General features: G+C 39.3%; 1 protein-coding gene across 3 annotated transcripts in view; it reads right to left on the bottom strand.

The window, feature by feature from the left end:
• Nucleotides 1-19664, bottom strand: part of slc25a13 (solute carrier family 25 member 13) — a 44065-nt gene that overhangs the window by 5045 nt on the left and 19356 nt on the right. For 2 of the 3 annotated variants that reach the window (XM_079879179.1, XM_079879177.1), the window contains 9 exons: nucleotides 18900-18993; nucleotides 18076-18160; nucleotides 15015-15099; nucleotides 14314-14472; nucleotides 12833-12885; nucleotides 10642-10722; nucleotides 6892-7032; nucleotides 3080-3218; nucleotides 1233-1391 (listed from right to left, as the gene is read on the bottom strand). In XM_079879179.1, coding sequence (XP_079735305.1) covers nucleotides 1233-1391; nucleotides 3080-3218; nucleotides 6892-7032; nucleotides 10642-10722; nucleotides 12833-12885; nucleotides 14314-14472; nucleotides 15015-15099; nucleotides 18076-18160; nucleotides 18900-18993 — 996 coding nt within the window. The remainder of the gene's footprint in view (nucleotides 1-1232; nucleotides 1392-3079; nucleotides 3219-6891; nucleotides 7033-10641; nucleotides 10723-12832; nucleotides 12886-14313; nucleotides 14473-15014; nucleotides 15100-18075; nucleotides 18161-18899; nucleotides 18994-19664) is intronic. The other variant, XM_079879178.1, reaches the window with a different exon arrangement.

Here is a 19664-nt window from a genome sequence, read left to right as displayed (position 1 = left end):
CTTTAGGTCATGTAGGAGTGCTAATACACACAATTATTAACACTGTTCGCCGTATTGTCAGAATTGCAAGTCTTCTTAAAGGGATAGTTCACCCAAAAATGAAAATTCTGTCATTAATTACTCACCCTCAATCATTCCAATCCCGTAAGACTTTCGTTCATCTTCAGAACATTTTGATGAAATCTGAGAGCTTTCTATCCCTCCATTGACAGCTACACAACTACTACTTTGACACCTCAAAAAGTTCATAAAGAGATCGTAAAACTAATCCATATGCGGTTTAGTCAAAATTTTCTGAAGAGACTCAATCGCTTTAAATGATGAACGGATTGAATTTAGGCTCGTTTACGATGACTTTTAAGAACATTCTTTTCAGGAATTCAATTTATTCTTCATTCTTTGCCGCTGTATGACTTTTACTCTTCCGTGAAAAACAAAAAAGGAGCCATTTTATTCCAAAAATAATTGCAGTAAGTTCAGTGTGCTCCATAAAGGAAACTGAGTCTGTCCATCATAAAAGTGGAATAAATGTTGTTCATATGACATGTGTAGTATGTTTCAAATCTTCTGAAGTCATACTGTAGTTTTAGATGAGAGGCTGAATTAAATTTAAGCCATTATTTGTTGAAAAGCTTTCTTTAGGTCTCAAATCACATTTAGGCTTGCATTCAATTCAAATGTGGCAGGTCAAGATGTGTTAAAAGTCAACGACGTCTCATCATTGATGTCAAACCAACTGTGACGCATCCTGACACAACGAATTTGAATTGAATGACATTTGAGAGCTACGACAGGTGGGCAATTTTGGCGAAATTCGTACAGGTTTGGAAAGATGTAAACGATGATGGAATTCTCATTTTTGGCTGAATTAACCCTTTAAAGGTGCTGTATGTAATCAATTTGTCTGTACTAAAGCATAAAAATACTGTCAAATACTTGTTTTTCCTGAAAAACATTGTAACAGCCAGTTATTCTACTTGGAGTGTGTGTTCCAGGTCAGAATGTTTGTTTTGGTCGGTGTGATCCCGTCCACTGCCAATTTACCCAATAGTATTTCGATGTACTGGGAAACAACTCTCAAATATTTTAAATTTGGACTGTAGAACGCATTCCAATCGCTAGCGGTCAATATTACATACTGCACCTTTACTATATAAGGTCAACTGAAAAATCCTTAGGAGCAAAAAAACAACATTAGCATGACTAGTTTCAGGTAAGTTGGCGAGATACACCTCCAGCTCCTTTCCAGAAGGCACGAGGTCCCTCCTCCTGAAGAATCTTCCAGAAACAGTCAATGAGTCCATTGTATGTGGTCTGGCCTGCACGGGCAGCCACTTGTAACCGGGTCTTGATAACATCAGCAGGGGTCACCAGGGATGCGGCAGGCATGCCTAAAGAAAAGTCACACATGTCAATGAAGAGTCTGACTTGAATTCATTAGAACATTTAAGTAACAACTACAATCGTTTTTGAATACATTTGACTCGTATATCACACGAATATAATTTAATTCAGTTTTCAGGCCAGGATTAAAACCTTAGCGTATGTAAACTCTGCGACTCCATCTATGATTAATGCACAGCGTGCAATGAATTAGTTCCACCAAATAAATACAGACATCCTATTTTATCAAATATTATAAATATCTCAAGCGGAAAGCTCCATTTATTCAGCATTATGCATCGTTTTTTCATTTTCAGGTCCAGACAATGCTTAATAATGAGGCTGGCATAAGCCCTGTCCCACGCTGTCCAGCACAAAGGCCACTGTGGCACCAATTCAGCTCTTCATACCCTAAATCAGCGATAGCATTTAGTCTGAGCATGCACACCGCCATCGCACCGACTCCAACACATGTTCAAGAGCTTTATTTTAACATCTAAATAAAATACTTGCATCTGAATAATTACGTGCCTTTCTCTCTGCCGACCTGCAACGACGGACAAACCTTCACCGGAGCACAAAGAGCATACAAATGAGTTACTGAAACTAAACTCAAATCATTTTCATTACCAAAAAATAAAACTGGCAACAAATGAACTATTAACTAAATTCGTTTTTAATATACGGTGAACCCTTTACCAACTCGCCCATATTAAACATAAACAGGCCACTAGACAGAAATGTAATGCTGTTGAACATTTTTAAATTCAGAAAAAATCTGAAACTAGACAAATGAAATCAATTAAAAATAAATACAATAGTGTGAATTACAGATCATAGATATAGAACTGTAAAAAAATAACACGCAATACATATATGCATTTCCACTAGAAGTGGAGGATAAAGCCAACTTTACATTGGTCGATGCCCTAGAAGTCTGCCCGCCTCACCAATAATGGCGCACAAACTGAGCGTGTAATTAAATTTCCCGAACCGACTGTAAATCACTAATTGCCTTGAAGCTCGAATCGCTGATAAATGGTAGACTGAATGATACATGCCATAAGAACATACCTAGCCATAAAAAGTCGCTTTAAACCATCTGACAGATATAAAACATTGGGAAAGACAGGAATGCTAAGCTCTTTCTGACCATGTATGGCTTTTCAATCTCGTATCACGCTCACGTCAAGAAGCAGTAAATCTAAAACGGCAAAAAGGATTAGAAATAAATATTAATTCTCTTTCACTTGCATTCCAAACCATACTGGCTTGGCTAAAGACGTGGTCTTTTAAACAATGTTTTCTTAAAGACGAACCACAAGAGTAAAATATTAAAAACAACATCAGATCTGGATCGTATTTTACGTGTGACAAGGAACGAGAGACTTGTAAAAATATTGCAAGTCAGATCTTGGATGTGTTGGCCTGGTCATGCCAGTATCGTAGGATCTGTTTATTGCTCCTGCAGTAAGGCTACTTTGGGACTTTGAGATATTTTGTTCCTCTTTTAACACTCTCAAAGCTCAAAGCACAAACTTCCAGCCCCTTTATATTAAACAGTGGAAAATATCCAACCCTTGGCAGGCGCGCTGCACTTCAAAACATAGCCTAAATCACTGAGCACTCTAATTACGGCCAACCACAATGGAGCCAGTGGTGGCAGGCGGCTACCGGAGAGTGTGTGGTGGCTTACCCGCCAGCGCCCCTGCCAGCAACAGCCTGCCAGGTCCCACTCGCCCGTCTCCGTCGCTCAGGGCCGCCTTGATGTGTGCGTAGCAGGGGAAGTAGATGGCCGAGAAGGGGATGTCTCTCAGGAAACAGGCTTTTGCACCCTGGAGGCCGGAAAGATGGACACATGACGTCAAGAGAAATATTACAGAGATGTCTTTTGAATTCAGGGACCGCGCTGGTGTAGCATTGTGAGGTATTCTGGGAGTTCGGTTTATGGCGTGTTAATGTCAACCCTTCGGAATGAGTCTGCTTTGTCCCTTTTCTGACTTGTCACTTCAAATAAACATTCACCATGCTGTTTTTTGCGGAGGCTATTCTTGCGTCTGTCACCGCAAACAAAGCCGTACCTTCAACGGGATTGGGTTTCCTCGTCTCCAGCGAGCTGGCGAGCGGCCAGGAGTGAAGAAACAGAGAGATTTTCCTCTCAGCAGAACGCTTTAAAGCCCGGCTGAAGTGCGCTTTAGACAGGCTTCATTAAACTCGCAAGGTTAATCTGCAGCGTGTACACAGGTAGCACAGATAGCCGAGGTATCTCTTTCCTGAAGCGATCTTTGTGCTCTCCTGCGGGCCGGGGCAGACGCCCTGCTGCGAAACCAGATCAAAATCACCCCCGCGTCCAGAAGGCCAGGCCTGGCTCATCTGCTTCGCCAGTGTTAATGTGGGAACATCTGGATCCACTGGCCCTCAGTGTGCATGATAACTCGACAACAGCACACACGCAGGTGTGTGTGTGTGTGATATGAAGTGTGTGTGCTGGGGCTCTTGGTTTGGGAGTGTTGGTGGAGGCCCTGCAGCAGCAGAAGGGGAGAGGCGGGGTAATTAGGCTGACAAAGACAGCTCTGTGCCTGGGCCGGACCCTGAGGAGCCAGGCCGTCTGAGAGAAGCAGGCTGCAGCGCGTCTCCTGCACTCAAAGCACATTGTCCGCGCGGCTCAGGAGAGACACAGATGGAGGGGAGGCACCGGATTCGACATTCTTACACACACAGGCTGTTGTGTGCCGTAGTGACCCCCCTCCGACCATGACTCTGAAATAAAGGCTTCTTTCCCACGACAGGCTGACAGGTGAGCCCTGGAGACTTACCTGCCTCGGCCAGACAGGAGCGCAGGCTTTTTTCCAGTGACCAGCCATCTGATTTACTGATAAGTGAAGCACATTCTACTGTAATCTACTGAGTGATATCGAAAGTGTATGAGAGATATTGATACTTAAAGGGATAGTTCACCCAAAAATGAAAATTAGCCCATGTTTTACTCACCCTCAAGTCATCCTAGGTGTATATGACATTCTTCTTTCAGATGAATACAATCAGAGTTATATTAAAAAATGTCTTGGCTCTTCCAGGCTTTATAATGGCAGTGAATGGCCGTTTCTGTTTTGAAGTCCATAAAAACGCATCCATCCATAATAAAAGTGCTCCACACGGCTCTGGGGGGTTAATAAAGGCCTTCTGAAGCGAAGCGTTTGTGTAAGAAAATTATCCATATTTATAACTTTACAAACATACGGATTCGACTTAACTGTAAAGAACAACTTACTCAAGTTACAACTTAAGCGAGTAATGCGACGTACTGCTGATATTTACGCTACATCATGACTCAATACGCTATTTCCGACGTCACAAGTTGCGTAAGTTGCGCTTTAAGCGCAAGTAGAATGTGTATGTTTGTTTGGCCTGAAGCTAGAATTTTACTCTGTAACGTGTTAAATATGGATATTTTTCTTACACAAACGCATCGCTTCGCTTCAGAAGGCCTTATTAACCCCCCAGAGCTGTGTGGAGCACTTTTATTATGGATGGATACACTTTTATGGACTTTAAAACAAAAACGGCCATTCACTGCCATTATACAGCTTGGAAGAGCCAGGGCATTTTTTAATATAACTCTGATTGTATTCGTCTGAAAGAAGATCATATACACCTAGGATGACTTGAGGGTGAGTAAATCATGGTCTAATTTTCATTTTTGGGTGAACTATCCCTTTAAGAGACAACCTGAGAAATAAAAGGCTCAATGTAAAAAAGCCGTGAACCTTGTGTGGGCAAAGTGGGTTTGAGTCTGACTTATATACATAAATATATACAGTATATATATATACAATATATATATATATATACAGTATTATATATATATACACATACACAATATATATATATATACACACACATAATTATTAAGCAACTGTTTATAACATTATTAATAAGAAGACATTTTTCTTGAGCAGCAAATCATATTAGAATGATTTCTGAAGGATCATGTGACACGGAAGACTGGAGTAATAATGCAGAAAATTCAGTAATTATAAATTGTAATAATATTAAAAAATATTGTCTGTACTGTATTTTTTATCAAATGAATGCAGCTTTGGTGAGTATAAGAAACTTCTTTCAAAAACAAAAACAAATCTAACTGACCCCAAAACTTTTAACATTATGCATATATATATATATATATATACTCTCTCTACTGCCTTTAATAATTTTAAAAAGTGCACATCAGTTATTATTACAGCATAAAACAACATCCAGCATCTACATATAATTAGCACCACACATAACACCTACGCAGAGGTGAACGCGCCTCATTAATCTCTCTCCAGCTGTCCATTAATGTCAGAGAACGCAGCCACTGGATGAGATATGACCCAACGCCATCATGGCAATCCCCACAACGCTGTTTACACCAAAACACTCGCTCTCCGCAACCTCCTGCGCTCCAAGCCTCAGGAATGCAGCCCTGCATCCCTGCTCAGATGCACTGGAGATGTTCTCCTGCAGTGCTGCTGAGCCTCATGGGAAAACAGGACACAAAAGCAGCACTCAGGGAACTGATCTGAGAGGCTGGTGCTACCTGGCCCCACGGCTACAGCAGCCCGCAGGGGGTGGATTGAGCCATGATGGTGTGTGTGTGGGTGTGGAGGACTTGCTGGAGAATGTGGATCATGACTGAGGCACTCTGGGATATAAGAGGGAGTGCAGGGAGTGAATCCACAGGTGGGAGGCGCTAGAGAGCTGAGGATGCTCCTCTGGGTCTTTAGTGTGGTACGAAGTGGGTCAGACTGTATCTTCGAGAGATATTTGAGGAGACATTAAATATACAAACTTTTACATTTCAAAACAACAAAAACTAGATACTAAATGTTTTTTTAGAACATTATAAATAAATATAAACTACCATTGAAAAGTTTGGGGTTGAAAAGATTTATGTTTTTGAAAAAGAAGTCTCTTATGCTCATCAAGGCTGCATTTATTTGATCAAAAATACAGTAATTTTGTAAAATATAATTACAATTTAAAATAACCGTTTTAAACTAAAATATTTTTTTTTTAAAGGAATTGTTGCCTGTAATTTCAATTCAGCATCATTACTCCAGTCTTCAGTGTCACATGATCCTTCAGACATCATTCTAATATTCTGACTTGATGCTCAAAAACATTTCATCTTATTGTCAAAACCATGATACATTTTTTTTCAGGATTTTTCGACGAAAAGAACAGCATTTATTTATATATTTTGTAACATTATAAATGTCATTATAAACTGTCACTTTTTATAAATATAAATAATAACTAATTAATGTAATGAGCATACCGAATTCAACCAAATGCTGACATTTTACACGAAACACTTCTGCGACATATTTCCCACTCATTTATATAGTTTACTAAATAAGCAAAAGCATGTATCAGTGAAGCACATACCTCAAGCGCAGAGTAGATGTGTCTGACGTATGAGAATTAGGTTTCAGGCTGTTTTGTGTGAGTGAGACATACCTTGTACAGGCCGAAGAACCCCAGGTCACGGATGACGGAGAGAGCGCTGACGCGTGGCCCGGTGGTGATTTCTCCAGCCACCTGCAGTCGGATCTTCACGATCTCCAGAGGGTTTGTGAAGATCACCTGAGATCCCCCAGCCTGAAGATCAACAACACAAGCATACAGGTTTTCACAGAGCTTCACCGACAATCATGTTTTTAAATGTGAGAAGTGTAAATAAGGGAGGAAAACATGTATGTACAGATCATCTGAGACAAGTCTGTTACTATTGTAAATACGTTCTGATAAACTCAAAGTGGAAAAACAAAAATGACAAGAGGGAAGTAATGTGATATTCTCATTGTAAGAGGACAATGCTTCAAGCTGGGCCCTGAGAATGATTGTGCTATTGTCACTCTTTGTAGGAGGAGGAGGTTGAACCTGCCAAAGACAGACGGTGCCTGAAACATCACACAGGACGCAGGCCCCTGGGGGCCTCTCAAAAAACAACCTCATGTCTCCAACCTTGTACTTGCGAGGCAGATAAAAAGCCTCAGCAGGTTGGAACAGGTTCCTCCGAGTTCTTTGAAATGGTTCGAGTTTGACATGACAGCATCTGAAGCTGCAACAGAAGCATTTAAACATGTGTCTCGCCAAAGAGGCTGTCCGCTTGCCGCCTCCGTGCCCTATCTTTCCTGTTGCTCATAGTTACTGAGGCTGCACACAGAAAAACAGAGCAGTGTAATTAGATGGAAATCAGTTTCCATGGATTTCTTCTCCTTCCCTCAGCCCTCCTTTTGAAAACATAAGGGCCTTACTGTTTGTTTGTTGTTGATTTTATTCCTCCATTCTTTCAGAGATATTAACGTACGGGGCCGTCTTACGGGAATCTGGTAAATGAGTCTCGAATCTCACAAGTGTGCGCATTTAAAAATCCCACTGAGTACGAGGCAGCATATTTAAAAATAAAGATCATTATCATCTCATTGAAGGTGCTCTTTAAATAGGACGGAGCAGATTGACCCACACTTCCCTTCCAGAGGAAATTACAGCTCGACATACAGAGAGGACTGCCTACCTTTCACAACTCACAGCTACCACTTAATAGTTGGCACATTTCATGAATACAGTTTATTTTGGTCTCCAATTATCTTTTTTTAAAGTATTAGAGAGACAAATCCCTTTTTTTTACAATCAGAAATATTAGATAAACTATTATCTAGCATAAAATTAATCTAGCATGAAGACTAAAATAGGGACTTGCTCTGTTTTGTCCCACCTCAGGTCTTGACCTTTTCTATTATATCTAACAATTGAAATCGTTTAAATCAAATACATTTTCTCAAATGACTGAAAAGATATTAAAATCATGGTCATTAAAAAAAACACTTTTTAATTTTACATACTAAAAACATTTTATATATATACATATATATATATAAAATTTTATACACAGACACACACACACATACATATACATATATATATATATAGAAATCCTTTAATTTGTGACACCCAACATTTTTAACATTATTTGGATCCTTTCTACAATTTTAAACAGTAATTAAATCGCATGCCATATTCTCAGTTTTTACACAACGGTAATGTTGAATGCATAAAGCTCACGTATAAACCCTGTTACCCAAACTACGCATATAACTTTTTTTGTTTAATTTGGGAAATATAACATTTCTCAAAAGCAAAAGTTGCAAGTTGCAACCCTGTTAAAATTTGTATTGTGTTTATTGCTTAATTACACAGTCACAATCAACATTTTCTGAAGGTTAAGCACTTCCTATCACTGAGGGGAAAAAAAGAGTTTCACATCCTATCTTGTACCCTATTCATGGAAAATGCCACTTATTTATGTGGAAAGTAATCTTTTATGGTTAATTATGGCATCAGGGCTGAGAGCAATCCTTTTTCAAACTTGTTTTGGAAAGGAATAATGCACTAAGGAGAGGGCCAGGTTATTAGCCGCATTAATTGGGTACTAATTGGACATTTAAAAAGTTACACAAAGAGAACAAGCAACAAGCAAACAAGAACATCGGTTAGAGAGAGACAAAAGATCAATCACCTCTGGAGGAGAGGCAGTTTAAAGAGCGGGAAGCACGTGCTGCAACGTGACTGCAAGAAATGCGATGTTAGTGCAGAGTGAGGCAGCGTCGGCTCGATAATTCGGTGATAATTACAAGGCAAGGTAATCCCCAGAGGCACTGAGAGCGTGTGTGTGTGTGTGTGTACCGAATACACGCTCTACTGGCGAGAAGATCGCAGCTGAAGACAAATACTTACGCACACCAAGCGCGTCAGCACCACACACACACAAAACACTTCAGTCTTCTAAAAACAATAGCTCAGCGCCAGACACAAACATTAGCCTCCCTTCATTAATGCTCCCTCACATTCCTCGCACTTAAACGGATTACACAAGCATTTTTGCGTAGAAATGAAAGCATTGCGATAAAAAAATGGTTTCGCAACTGACTAACAAACCGTTGCAAATGCTGAGAAATACAGGACAAGCTAAATTACACAGCTCGTACTGCAAATGAACAAAGCGTCACTGTGTGCGCGCCACGGTTTTTCCCCGCTCTCTACGGCACTTTACGTTGGCTGAGCGAGTATTTTGAGAAACCCAGCCCTCAAATGAAGGCCATCAACAACCAGATAAGAATCCAGCCAACTGCTCGGTCAGCGAAGCATGCTGTTCTTACCAAATGACCAACTCTTGGCAACTGTCAAGGGCCTAATTCAGAGGACGCAAGGTGAGAAGAGAGGAGCTTAAAAAGTACAAAAAAAAAGCAGTTCCGTAACCCTCACCATCTCTTTCGCTTTCTGTGATTTTTACTCTCTTCCTTCAGATAGGAACATTCATGGTGCACAAATCAGCAGTCCAGTCTTTTCCCTCTCAAACCAAATAAATAGATCTGATTTGCCGTGGCTGCAGTGTCAATAAACACAGCTTTGAGCGAGCGGCGCGCGTACAGGCGTGAGAACGGGAGTGGATCCTGCCAGGCCAAACACTGGGGATTCGGTCCGGGGATGAAAGGAGCTGTCAGAGAAATCAGAGGAGGAAAAACACATCTCCGTGCCACAAGCCGTCTTTCTGAGCTGACTTCAACTGCAACCAACCTGATGTTTCCGTGCCCGTCTCTTTTCAAATCTCAGAGCAGAGATCGTGTGGGCTAAATGCACTCATGTCGGTATAATCGAAACTCGCAATCATCTAAGAGTCGTTTTTTTTAAAAGGAAACCCACGCGTGTAGAAATGTTTTAGCGATCACTGTCATGTGAAAGAGACTCTTTCAGTGTCCTGGGTCACGGGAGACATGAAGAAGCAAGGGTCTGGTTTTGACAGGTCTCAGGTATGACACAAACAAGAAGGCTACTACTCTCTGAAACCTGACACAAACGACATGGAAACGATGTATTAATAACGTCAGTCGCTTTAATGAAAAGGGTAAGTGACCCCCCTCTCATGCTGGTGAGGGGTAGGTTGAGAACAACCGGCAGCCGTGGGGCGGCAGACTGTGATTTAGAGGTGAGATGACAGAGGAGAAGTGTTTTATACATGTTTTTAAACACTGATGGGGCTGAAGTGTCTTTTCAATCACCTCACAAAAGGAGAGAAGTGTTCCCTCAGGCCAAGGCTTAGACCTCAAAGTCCACTGACATTCAAAACTAAACTCCTTTTTGTCAGTGTACTGTTACTGCGTGATGTATGGATTATATGTTGGCGTGTCAAAGCAAAGAGAAACTCACACATCCGCCAGCAAAGATTTCAGAAGGTAGAGGAACGCTGCCGTCTTTTTGCATAGTCTTTCCTCTCACAAAGTCGTTCACCTGTGGGGAAAAAAACACAATGGTAGCATCAGCTATAGGTTCTTTAAGGAAAAGATCTACACTGCAGACTTCTACACCTGCACAGACTCTGAATTAAAGCAGAAACTCTCACAGAAATCTGCATTAAAGGTTTTGCAAATTTTATCAGAATTCGAACGCCACTTGCAAGTTGTTAGGGGGTTGTTTTAGCACTCAATTCAAGGAGTTATACAAAAAGTGACTCAATTTAAATGGGCACGACTATAGCAGTCTACACTTTAGTGTCTGGTTAAACTGGATTGCAGGTGGTCAGTGAAGGCGACGTGCTTTTTGCGTGTTCTCAAGATTTTCATATTAAAGCCTTTTTTGTGTCTCAGAATAAAAAATAAAAGCTAGTCACAATTACAACAATTTGTCACAATTGTGATATATTGAAGTCACAATTGTAATATATAAAGTCGCAACTGAGATATAAATTAGCATTTTTGAGATAAAAAGTCACAATTACAACAAAGTGGCAATTGTGAGTTATAAAGTCAGAACTCTGAGATATAAAGATACAACTTTGAGATATCAAGTTGGAATTTAAAGTGGCAGCTAACAGCTGTGATATGTAAAGTCACAACTGAGATTTAGTCAAATCTGTGAGATAAAGTTGCGATTTTGAGATATAAAGTCAGAATTCTGAGATATAAAGTGGCAGCTGACAGCTGAGATATAAAGTCAAATGTGAGATAAAAAAATTCAATTTTGAGATATCCAGTCAAAATGTTGATATAGTAAAAGTTTTGAGATATAAAGTCACAATTCTGAGATAAAAAAAATAGCAGTTGACAGCTGAGATAAAAAAATTGCAATTTTGAGATATCCAGTAAAATTTTTGATATAGTCACAATTTTGAGACATAAAGTCACAATTCTGAGATATAAAGTGGCATCTGACATCTGAGATATAAAGTCAAATGTGAAATTAAAAATTGCAATTTTGAGGTATCCAGTCAACATTTTTAAATAAAGTTGCAATTCTGAGGTATAAAGTCACAATTCTGAGATACAAAGTGGCATCTGACCGCAGAGAAAGTAGCAATTTTGAGATATCCAGTCAAATTTTTTGATATAAACTTGCAATTTCGAGATATAAACTTGCAACTGAGATGTAAATTTGCAATTGTGACAATAGGCGCGTTTCCATTAAAGATTTGCGCAAAACTTTTGCGATTTTTTCTAAATATCGACAAAAACTATTGCGAAATGATGACGTTTCCATTAACCGATGTTATGTGACTAAAACGTAATTTTTTTCCTCTCGCAATAAGTCATTCCAAAAATCATGGCAACGGATGTTGGTAAGTTTATATATATATCACAGCCATGGACCGCACTAGACATTATTATTATTAATGGAAGGAAACATAGGCGTGTTATCCAAGCATTAATGGCAAGGAAAGACCCTTATACTGTGAGAGGCACATATGAGGTGTTTCTGGGTGTTTCTCCCTCATTTCTGCTCCGAGGTCTTGATTGTGGCATTTCTTTGAGGTTTAGAATCCATTATTCCTGTAATTCTTTTGTCTTTTATGAATTTAATAAAGAACTCTGTCTCGTATTCTGTCCAAACACACCGCTCCTTCTAAGTCAGGTGACCTGTAAATGCGCAAAAACTGTTTCCATTGCAGTTTTGCGAAATATTCCTTTTTCGAATTGCCTGAAAAACCACCTCATGCGAGCGTAACAACTTTTTCCGATAAATGGGAGTGTTTGCGAAATTGACATGTTTCCATTGGGCGTAATTTCAATGCGCAATTTCAATTTGCGCAATTTGAAGGGTAATGGAAACGTGGCTAATGTCATAAGTATAAAATACATAATCGCACTGTGAGATGCAAATTCACAATGGTGAGATAAAAGTATAAGTGAGCCTGCTGATGCCCAACTCAAGAATGTCTATGATCCCCTACTTTGACAGGGGATCAAACAGAAAACGGATTCACTTCTTTTTCAAGGGGCTAAGGCGAGGCACTGAAGTCAGGCAGCAGGCGGGCGGGTGAGAAAAGAAGAGGGGTGTATTTCTGAGGAGTTAAGGGCTTTGGTTTTCAGAGGCCACGCTGATGTGGTGAAGGCAGAGCACTTACTGTAAGCTTTATGGCTTTCTCGGGAGCCACGCCCAGAAGCTGCGGTACGAGGCCTATAATTAGAAAACAAGTTGATTAAAAAAGACAGGGGTGAGGGAAGCACGACTTTCCTCAATATAAAAGCTGCAGCGCTGCCTCCAATTCCCTATCATCCACGCACTAATGAACACTATTGATGTGGAGCGCTTAAATATTGGAAACTTAACAGTGCTACAAACTCTATTTCCCTTTAAAAACAGCCTTAACCAAAGTTTACACAGCCCTCAATTACAACACAGATTTCTGGCTTAGACAAAAATAAACTAAATAATCTGATTTAAAAGTGATGACCCACCCCCGGCAGTAACAAACAAACTCAGTAATGTGGGCATACTGTACGAGTCCAAATAGGCCACACAGCTAGATGAATACAAACATTTCCCGCGTGCACGGCCTACGGAGCGCATTTGTGTTTATATACAAGAAGAGAATTAGAAAAAAAATAAAAATTTCAAACTTTATCATCCATCGAATATCCCGTAAACAGTTATTGTTCTCGCATGCTTCTCATTTCTTCGTGTTTGCCAGGATCATTGGCTGTTGACTTTACAAATTTCTGTGTTTCTACGTTGTTAGTAAACAATCAGTGTGACTTTTATTATGTGATGAAATGTATTAGTAAATGTGTTTATTACTGCCCTGCATTATGGAATCTGAAAGCCGACATGCTAAAGAAGAAAACAGAATGAATCTATAAGAAATAAAATACAATTCTTTTTACGTACAATAATTGTTCACCTTAATCATCAAACTTTTATTTTTTTGAAGTTACTCAAAATTTCACATCAGGCTACAATGGGAAAGACGCTTGTGTACTAAATGTACACTAAACTTTAAGGGATTTTTTTTTTTTTTTTTTTGCATTTGCTAAAAGCCTGGTCTGCCCACTTCCTTGTTAAAAACTAAACTACTGTATTTATATGCAAAACAAAAGCACTTTGTGCTCACTTCAAATGTAGTGCTCTATGTCATAAAGCACTGATATGCTCTGCTAAAACGAGCACTGAATGTTCGTATCATCCCGTAATAATTCTGCACGGGTGATGAAGATCTCAACCTCTCTTTTGTCAGCTTTATGATTGACAAATACCAGTAGTTAGTGTTCTCAATAGAGGTCACATGGCAATTGCACCTTGCAATCACAATTTGAATCTGTGACCTCACAGAATGCTTTAAAAACTCATGTTCCAGCTCTAAAAGCAGAGCAGATCCTTATTATCTGAGCGCCATTGACTGCATAGAGCATTCATGTTCTTCATTGTTAAGTTCCTGTGCTGGTATGTGCCCTTTCATGCTCAGCACATTGTCCCCTCGAGCAGCAAAGGTAGACTTAATCTCTTCAAAGCAGGTAAGGTCAGAGGGAAGATGACCTGACCCTGGCTTTCATGAAAACGCTTTTTGTTGGTGCGTCCCTGACGGCCTGGCTGTGCGGAGCCACTGACCTCTGTAGAGACCGAAGAAGCCCTCGTAGCGCACAACCTTCTTGAAGCAATCAATGCTGTTCTTATACATCAGCTCATCCACGAAGGATCCTGAAGAACGCTGGTTCTGCATGCGGGTCTTCACCAGGTCGATGGGGTACACGGCAGTGGCACCCACGGCTGTCGTGAGAGAAAATTTGTTTAAAACTACAAACGGTATGGAAAAGCGAGACTGTTAAAAGAGATGCGCACCCAAGGGGGCTGATGAAGGACACATCAAACAACAATTGAAAAGACCGGATGGGAACAAAGTCAGGATATATTTGCAGAGCACATCAGTCAATTCTTATCTGCCAACTTTGGGGTGGACACAAAGGGAATACAGCACCGACAGGCTTAATTAAAGAGTGAGTCGCCCTGCACTACCTCCTTATTACCTTGTCTCCTCCGAGAGAGCCAGTCTGGAGCCAAACACAGGCCCAAGCACCACCTCCTTACGTACACACAGACCAACACACACACACACACCTCTGATCACTCACAGGTACAAAAGAATCCACCCAGGAGGTTCCCATGGTGCACAACCTCATTAAACGGGAGAAATAGCTTCCTAAGAAGGCAATAGGGCAGGCTTTGTTTTTCTTTTTGTCCAGTGCAGCTATTTCTCGTGTGGAGGAGGGGCAGGTAAAGGGGTGGTGCACAATGATCCGTGACTGACTCACCTCCAGCCACAGAGCCCAGGGTGAACCTGTACGCCGACTCAGAAACCTGAATCAGAACCGAGCGAGACACGTCCCCACCAGACTGCTGTGGACAGCAAAAAAAAAAAAAGAGAATCAGAACTCCTATTAGAATAGAATAGAATAGAATAGAATAGAATAGAATAGAATAGAATAGAATAGAATATTGCAATAAAATGTTGCAACGGTGTTATCAAAATCAAAGAGGGTTTTTTCCAAATATAATATAACTTATAAATAAAAAGTTGCAAAGCTGTTACCAAAGCAAAGAAAGGCTTTTTACAGAAAAAAATAAATAATATAATATAATATAATATAATATAATATAATATAATAGTGGCTTTTCCAGCCAATTTTAATATAGAATAGAATAGAATAGAATAGAATAGAATAGAATAGAATAGAATAGAATAGAATAGAATAGAATAGAATAGAATAGAATATCGCTTATAAATAAAATGTTGCAATGGTGTTATCAAAATCAAAGAGGCTTTTTTCCAAATATAATATAATTTATAAATAAAAAGTTGCAAAGCTGTTACCAAAGCAAAGAGTGGCTTTTTACAGAACATTATAATATAATATAATATAATATAATATAATATAATATAATATAATATAATATAATATCATGTTACGTATAAAATATAATACATTTTCATTATTGATAATAAAAAGAAAAGTTACTTGAGCACCAAATCAGCATACAATAATTAGAATGCATCATGTAAGAATGAAAAAACTGGATTAATGGCTGCTGAAAATTAAATTACATTTTAAAATATATTAAAATAGAAAATAGTTCTTTTAAATTGTAATAATATTTCACAATATTACCATTTTTATATAATTTTACAGATAATTGTTTTTTGCTTATATACCTCAAATCTGTTTTTTGAAGAAATTTGAAGTTTGAATTTAAAATGTCCCCTTTCATTTGTGTTATTTCATAGTTTTGATGAAATTACTAATATTCTAAAATGAACGAAGAAAATAGAAGATCGAATGAGTAGGTATGCCGAAACTAAATTAATAACTGTTACTAAAAATACTTCATTTAGTTTGAGCCAACCTCCCATGTAATGAGAAATGCAATTTTTTAGCACAGTGTTAGTTGAGACGAGCAGAAACCACAGTCGAGCGGGTCCAGCCACGGACGTAGCCCCACAGTTAGAGCGAGCACAAGAAATAAGGCCAGCCAGAACCATCCAACCGTCCCATGCTACATTCCCCGCCGGAGATACAGTCGCCCAGCCTACCCGGGACCACCTGTCAGGAACCTCAAGGTAACTGCCCGGACCGCCCCTCTCTCAGGCTCACTGAGGGGTTAAGGGTGTGGGATAAACTGTGTTTGGGGGGGAGGTGGTGAGGGAGAGCTGGCCAGCAGCCCATAAGGCCAGACCACAGCCCAAAGCGGCTCATTGTGGTGGGACTGGCGTCTCCGTCCCGGGCCCCCGCTTCGAACGGCCCTGCGCGAAGGAATAACTCAGCCCTCAATGTGTTTGGAGGCAGAACTTCTGATAAAATAAAGAGGGAATATCTAGGCAGAGACACACTCTCTTTCTTTTTCCTGCAGAGTAGTCAAGCCTTTCTGTCTGTTTTCATTTCCCCTCATCTCGCCATCAGACGTTGATAAGTTTCCTCGACTGCTGGGCTTGCGTTTCATTTACAGCTTTTTATATGAGTGATCTGTGTGCCGATGACAGATTCAGATGTTCTCTTCTTTCACTGCTCTGGTCGAAGCGAAGGCTCGAGCTCAGCAGCAGCGGATGAAAAATTCCAGACGGGCTGGAAATGATGCGTTGATCAGAAGCACGAATTTATAAACACAAGTTCTCAAAATATATCAAACATAAAAGCAACCAAGACATTAAAAATAAAATTGAACAATCCGCTATATCCCTATTTCTGTTGTAAGTCTGCTAACTAAATCGCTCAAGTGCACAAGCATTTCAAGAATGCACCGTAAACGCCACTACATTTACTTATTCTGTCACGTCTCTTTGAGAATTTGAGATTGCAATGAGTGCAAGAGTAAATGCATGAAGAATATGCCTTATTTTGTTTGTAATTATCCTTTATGTATCTCTTTTTGTTATTATTTATTTATTCATTCATTTATACACTACTGCTTAAAGTGATCGGTAGCATTTTTGGTAACACTTTACAATAAGGATTCTTTAGTTAACATTAGTTAACTACATTAGTTTACATGAACTAATAATCAACTGCACGTCTACAGCATTTATTAATCTTTGTTACATTTTCTAATACATTATTAAAATCAAAAGTTGTATTTGTTAACATTAGTTAATGCACTGTGAACTAACATGAACAAACAATGAACAATTTTATTTTTTATTAACTAATGCTAACAAAGTAATGGTTAGTTCATGTTAGTTAATATATTAACTAATGTTATCAAATGAAACCTTATTTTAAAATGTTACCAAATTTGTTTGAAAGAAAAATTTAGCAAAGACCCATTAAAGTGACAAAGACATTCACTAGAATATGTGTTCATGTTCGAATGTTCAAAAAACACATTATTTTCCACATATTCTCCATTGTTGCAGCTCCTCTCTTCCCAGTCTGTCAGTAACGCTCTGTTTAGTTCCTGACTCCATGAAGCCCCTCCTTCTGAAAAGCGCGATGTGCTCTGATTGGTCGGCTGGACATGTTGTCAACAGATTGGTCAACTGTTGTGATTGGTCAACCGTGCATGTTTGGAAAATGTCCCGCCCCTTACTATAACACGAGTTTCAACACACTACTTACTAACTCAACCAGGCCCCGCCCCTTTATTCTGCGTATGCCTTAGGCAGGAATTATTTAAATGAGGAATATTGTGTTCGTTCCCGGAAGAAAACTCAAGACTACAACGGAGGCGTTTCAGGGAGTTCAGAAACAGTGACACTGATATAGAGAATAACTGCCTTTGAGTGACTTTGCAGATATTTTTCAGCAATATCACACACTAAAGAAGTTGAACATGTAAAAGACAAGATTTAAGACAAGATTACATTCAGTTTCTGTAGCTTACCTGTCTTTGAATCTCAGCAAGGTTGTAAGGAAGAGCTCCCTCCTCCAAAGGTGCAATCATCTCAATGTCAACTAAACCAACACGCCTGTAGACAGCAAAAACACAGGCAGAAATATTAAAACGGCTAAACAGATTTTTTCAGAGCACATCTTTAAGATGTTTGAGGAAGAGTGGTAGGTATAGTGTGCCCTCACAAGTAACAACCTCACAATCTTAACTCAAAGAGAGTTGGGTAATTACAGTATCACATTGCAAAGAAATAATAATGTCCAAAAAGCAATTCCAGATCACCGTTTACTCCAGAGATATTATAAGACCCACCCAGTAGAGCCATAAGTCAGTTCACAGGTCAGGGTATCTGACTCTCCAAATATGTTCATGTGATATTCTTTGGTTTCCAAAAGATGGGTTTAGCTCACCATGATTACGGCTCAGAGCAGATATTTAGTAAATATACTTCCAAGCTCATTACAGTTCTGGTAAGAACGTCGCAGCAGTTACAGTAGTGTGGAAACATGTGTGCTCGCTACATGCTGCAGAAAAGCTAGAACAAGCTGGACTGTGTTCAAAACCTCCCGCTGTACAATAATAGGAAGAGTCATGTATCATCGTCTATGCAATTGTCAGAACAAGACTCAGAATAGAGACCAGAAAACTTTTCACATATAATTACAGAAGTCAAACAATGCCGTTTTTAGAAGGCGAGAGTGGCTAGAGGGCTCTGAAGCACAGAGGCTGAGCTGAAGTGTGTTATGGCTGAGCCTCGAACCATCCTCTTGATGGGGAGAGGCTCTCAGACGGTGACTGTCGCCATGGTGACTCACCCTCTTGGCTCAGACAGGTCGGCCAGCTGGAAAAGGATGTCCACTTCCATAGGGGTCACCTGGCCAAACCTCTGGGCAGCGATGATGAACTCCTCTGGAAAACAGAGAGAGAGAGGGGGGGATTTTATTCTTGTGTGATTTGAATGAATTAAATATTAGTCACAATTTAAGATATACAGTGGTTCCAAAAAGTACACTGTAAGATTTTTTTATGTTTTATTAGTCTCTAATGCTCACCAAGGCTGCATTTATTTGATCAAAAATACAGTAAAGACAGCAATATTGTGAAATATTATTACAATTTAAAATAACTTTTTTATTTGAATGTTATAAAATATAAACAGTATTTTCAGCATCATTACTCGAGTCTTCAGTGTCACATGATCATTTTAATATGCTGATTTGCTCAAGAAGAATTTCTTATTATTATCAATGCTGAAAATATTTAAGGTTTAATATTTTGTGTGGAAATGTGATACATTTTGTTTCCAGGATTTATTAACAGAAAGTTCAAAAGAACACCATTATATGAATTTGTGTGTGTGTATGTGCATATATATAACTGTTTTTTCTTTGTTGCAATGCAGTCTTTACTGTCACTTTAATTAATGCATCCATACCAAATAATTTCTTGAGACCAAATAATCTTTTTCACCCCAAATTTTTTGATTGGTACTGCATTTGACCACTTAAGCCCCATATAATATAAAATATATGACTAAATAACCATATTAAATCAAGTGGCATCTGCAAACAGATGATGCA

This window comes from Squalius cephalus (genome assembly GCF_949319135.1).
Source record: "Squalius cephalus genome assembly, chromosome: 8".
In the NCBI taxonomy this organism is placed as follows: Eukaryota; Metazoa; Chordata; class Actinopteri; order Cypriniformes; family Leuciscidae; genus Squalius; species Squalius cephalus.
This window is presented reverse-complemented; position numbering and strand designations above follow the sequence as displayed.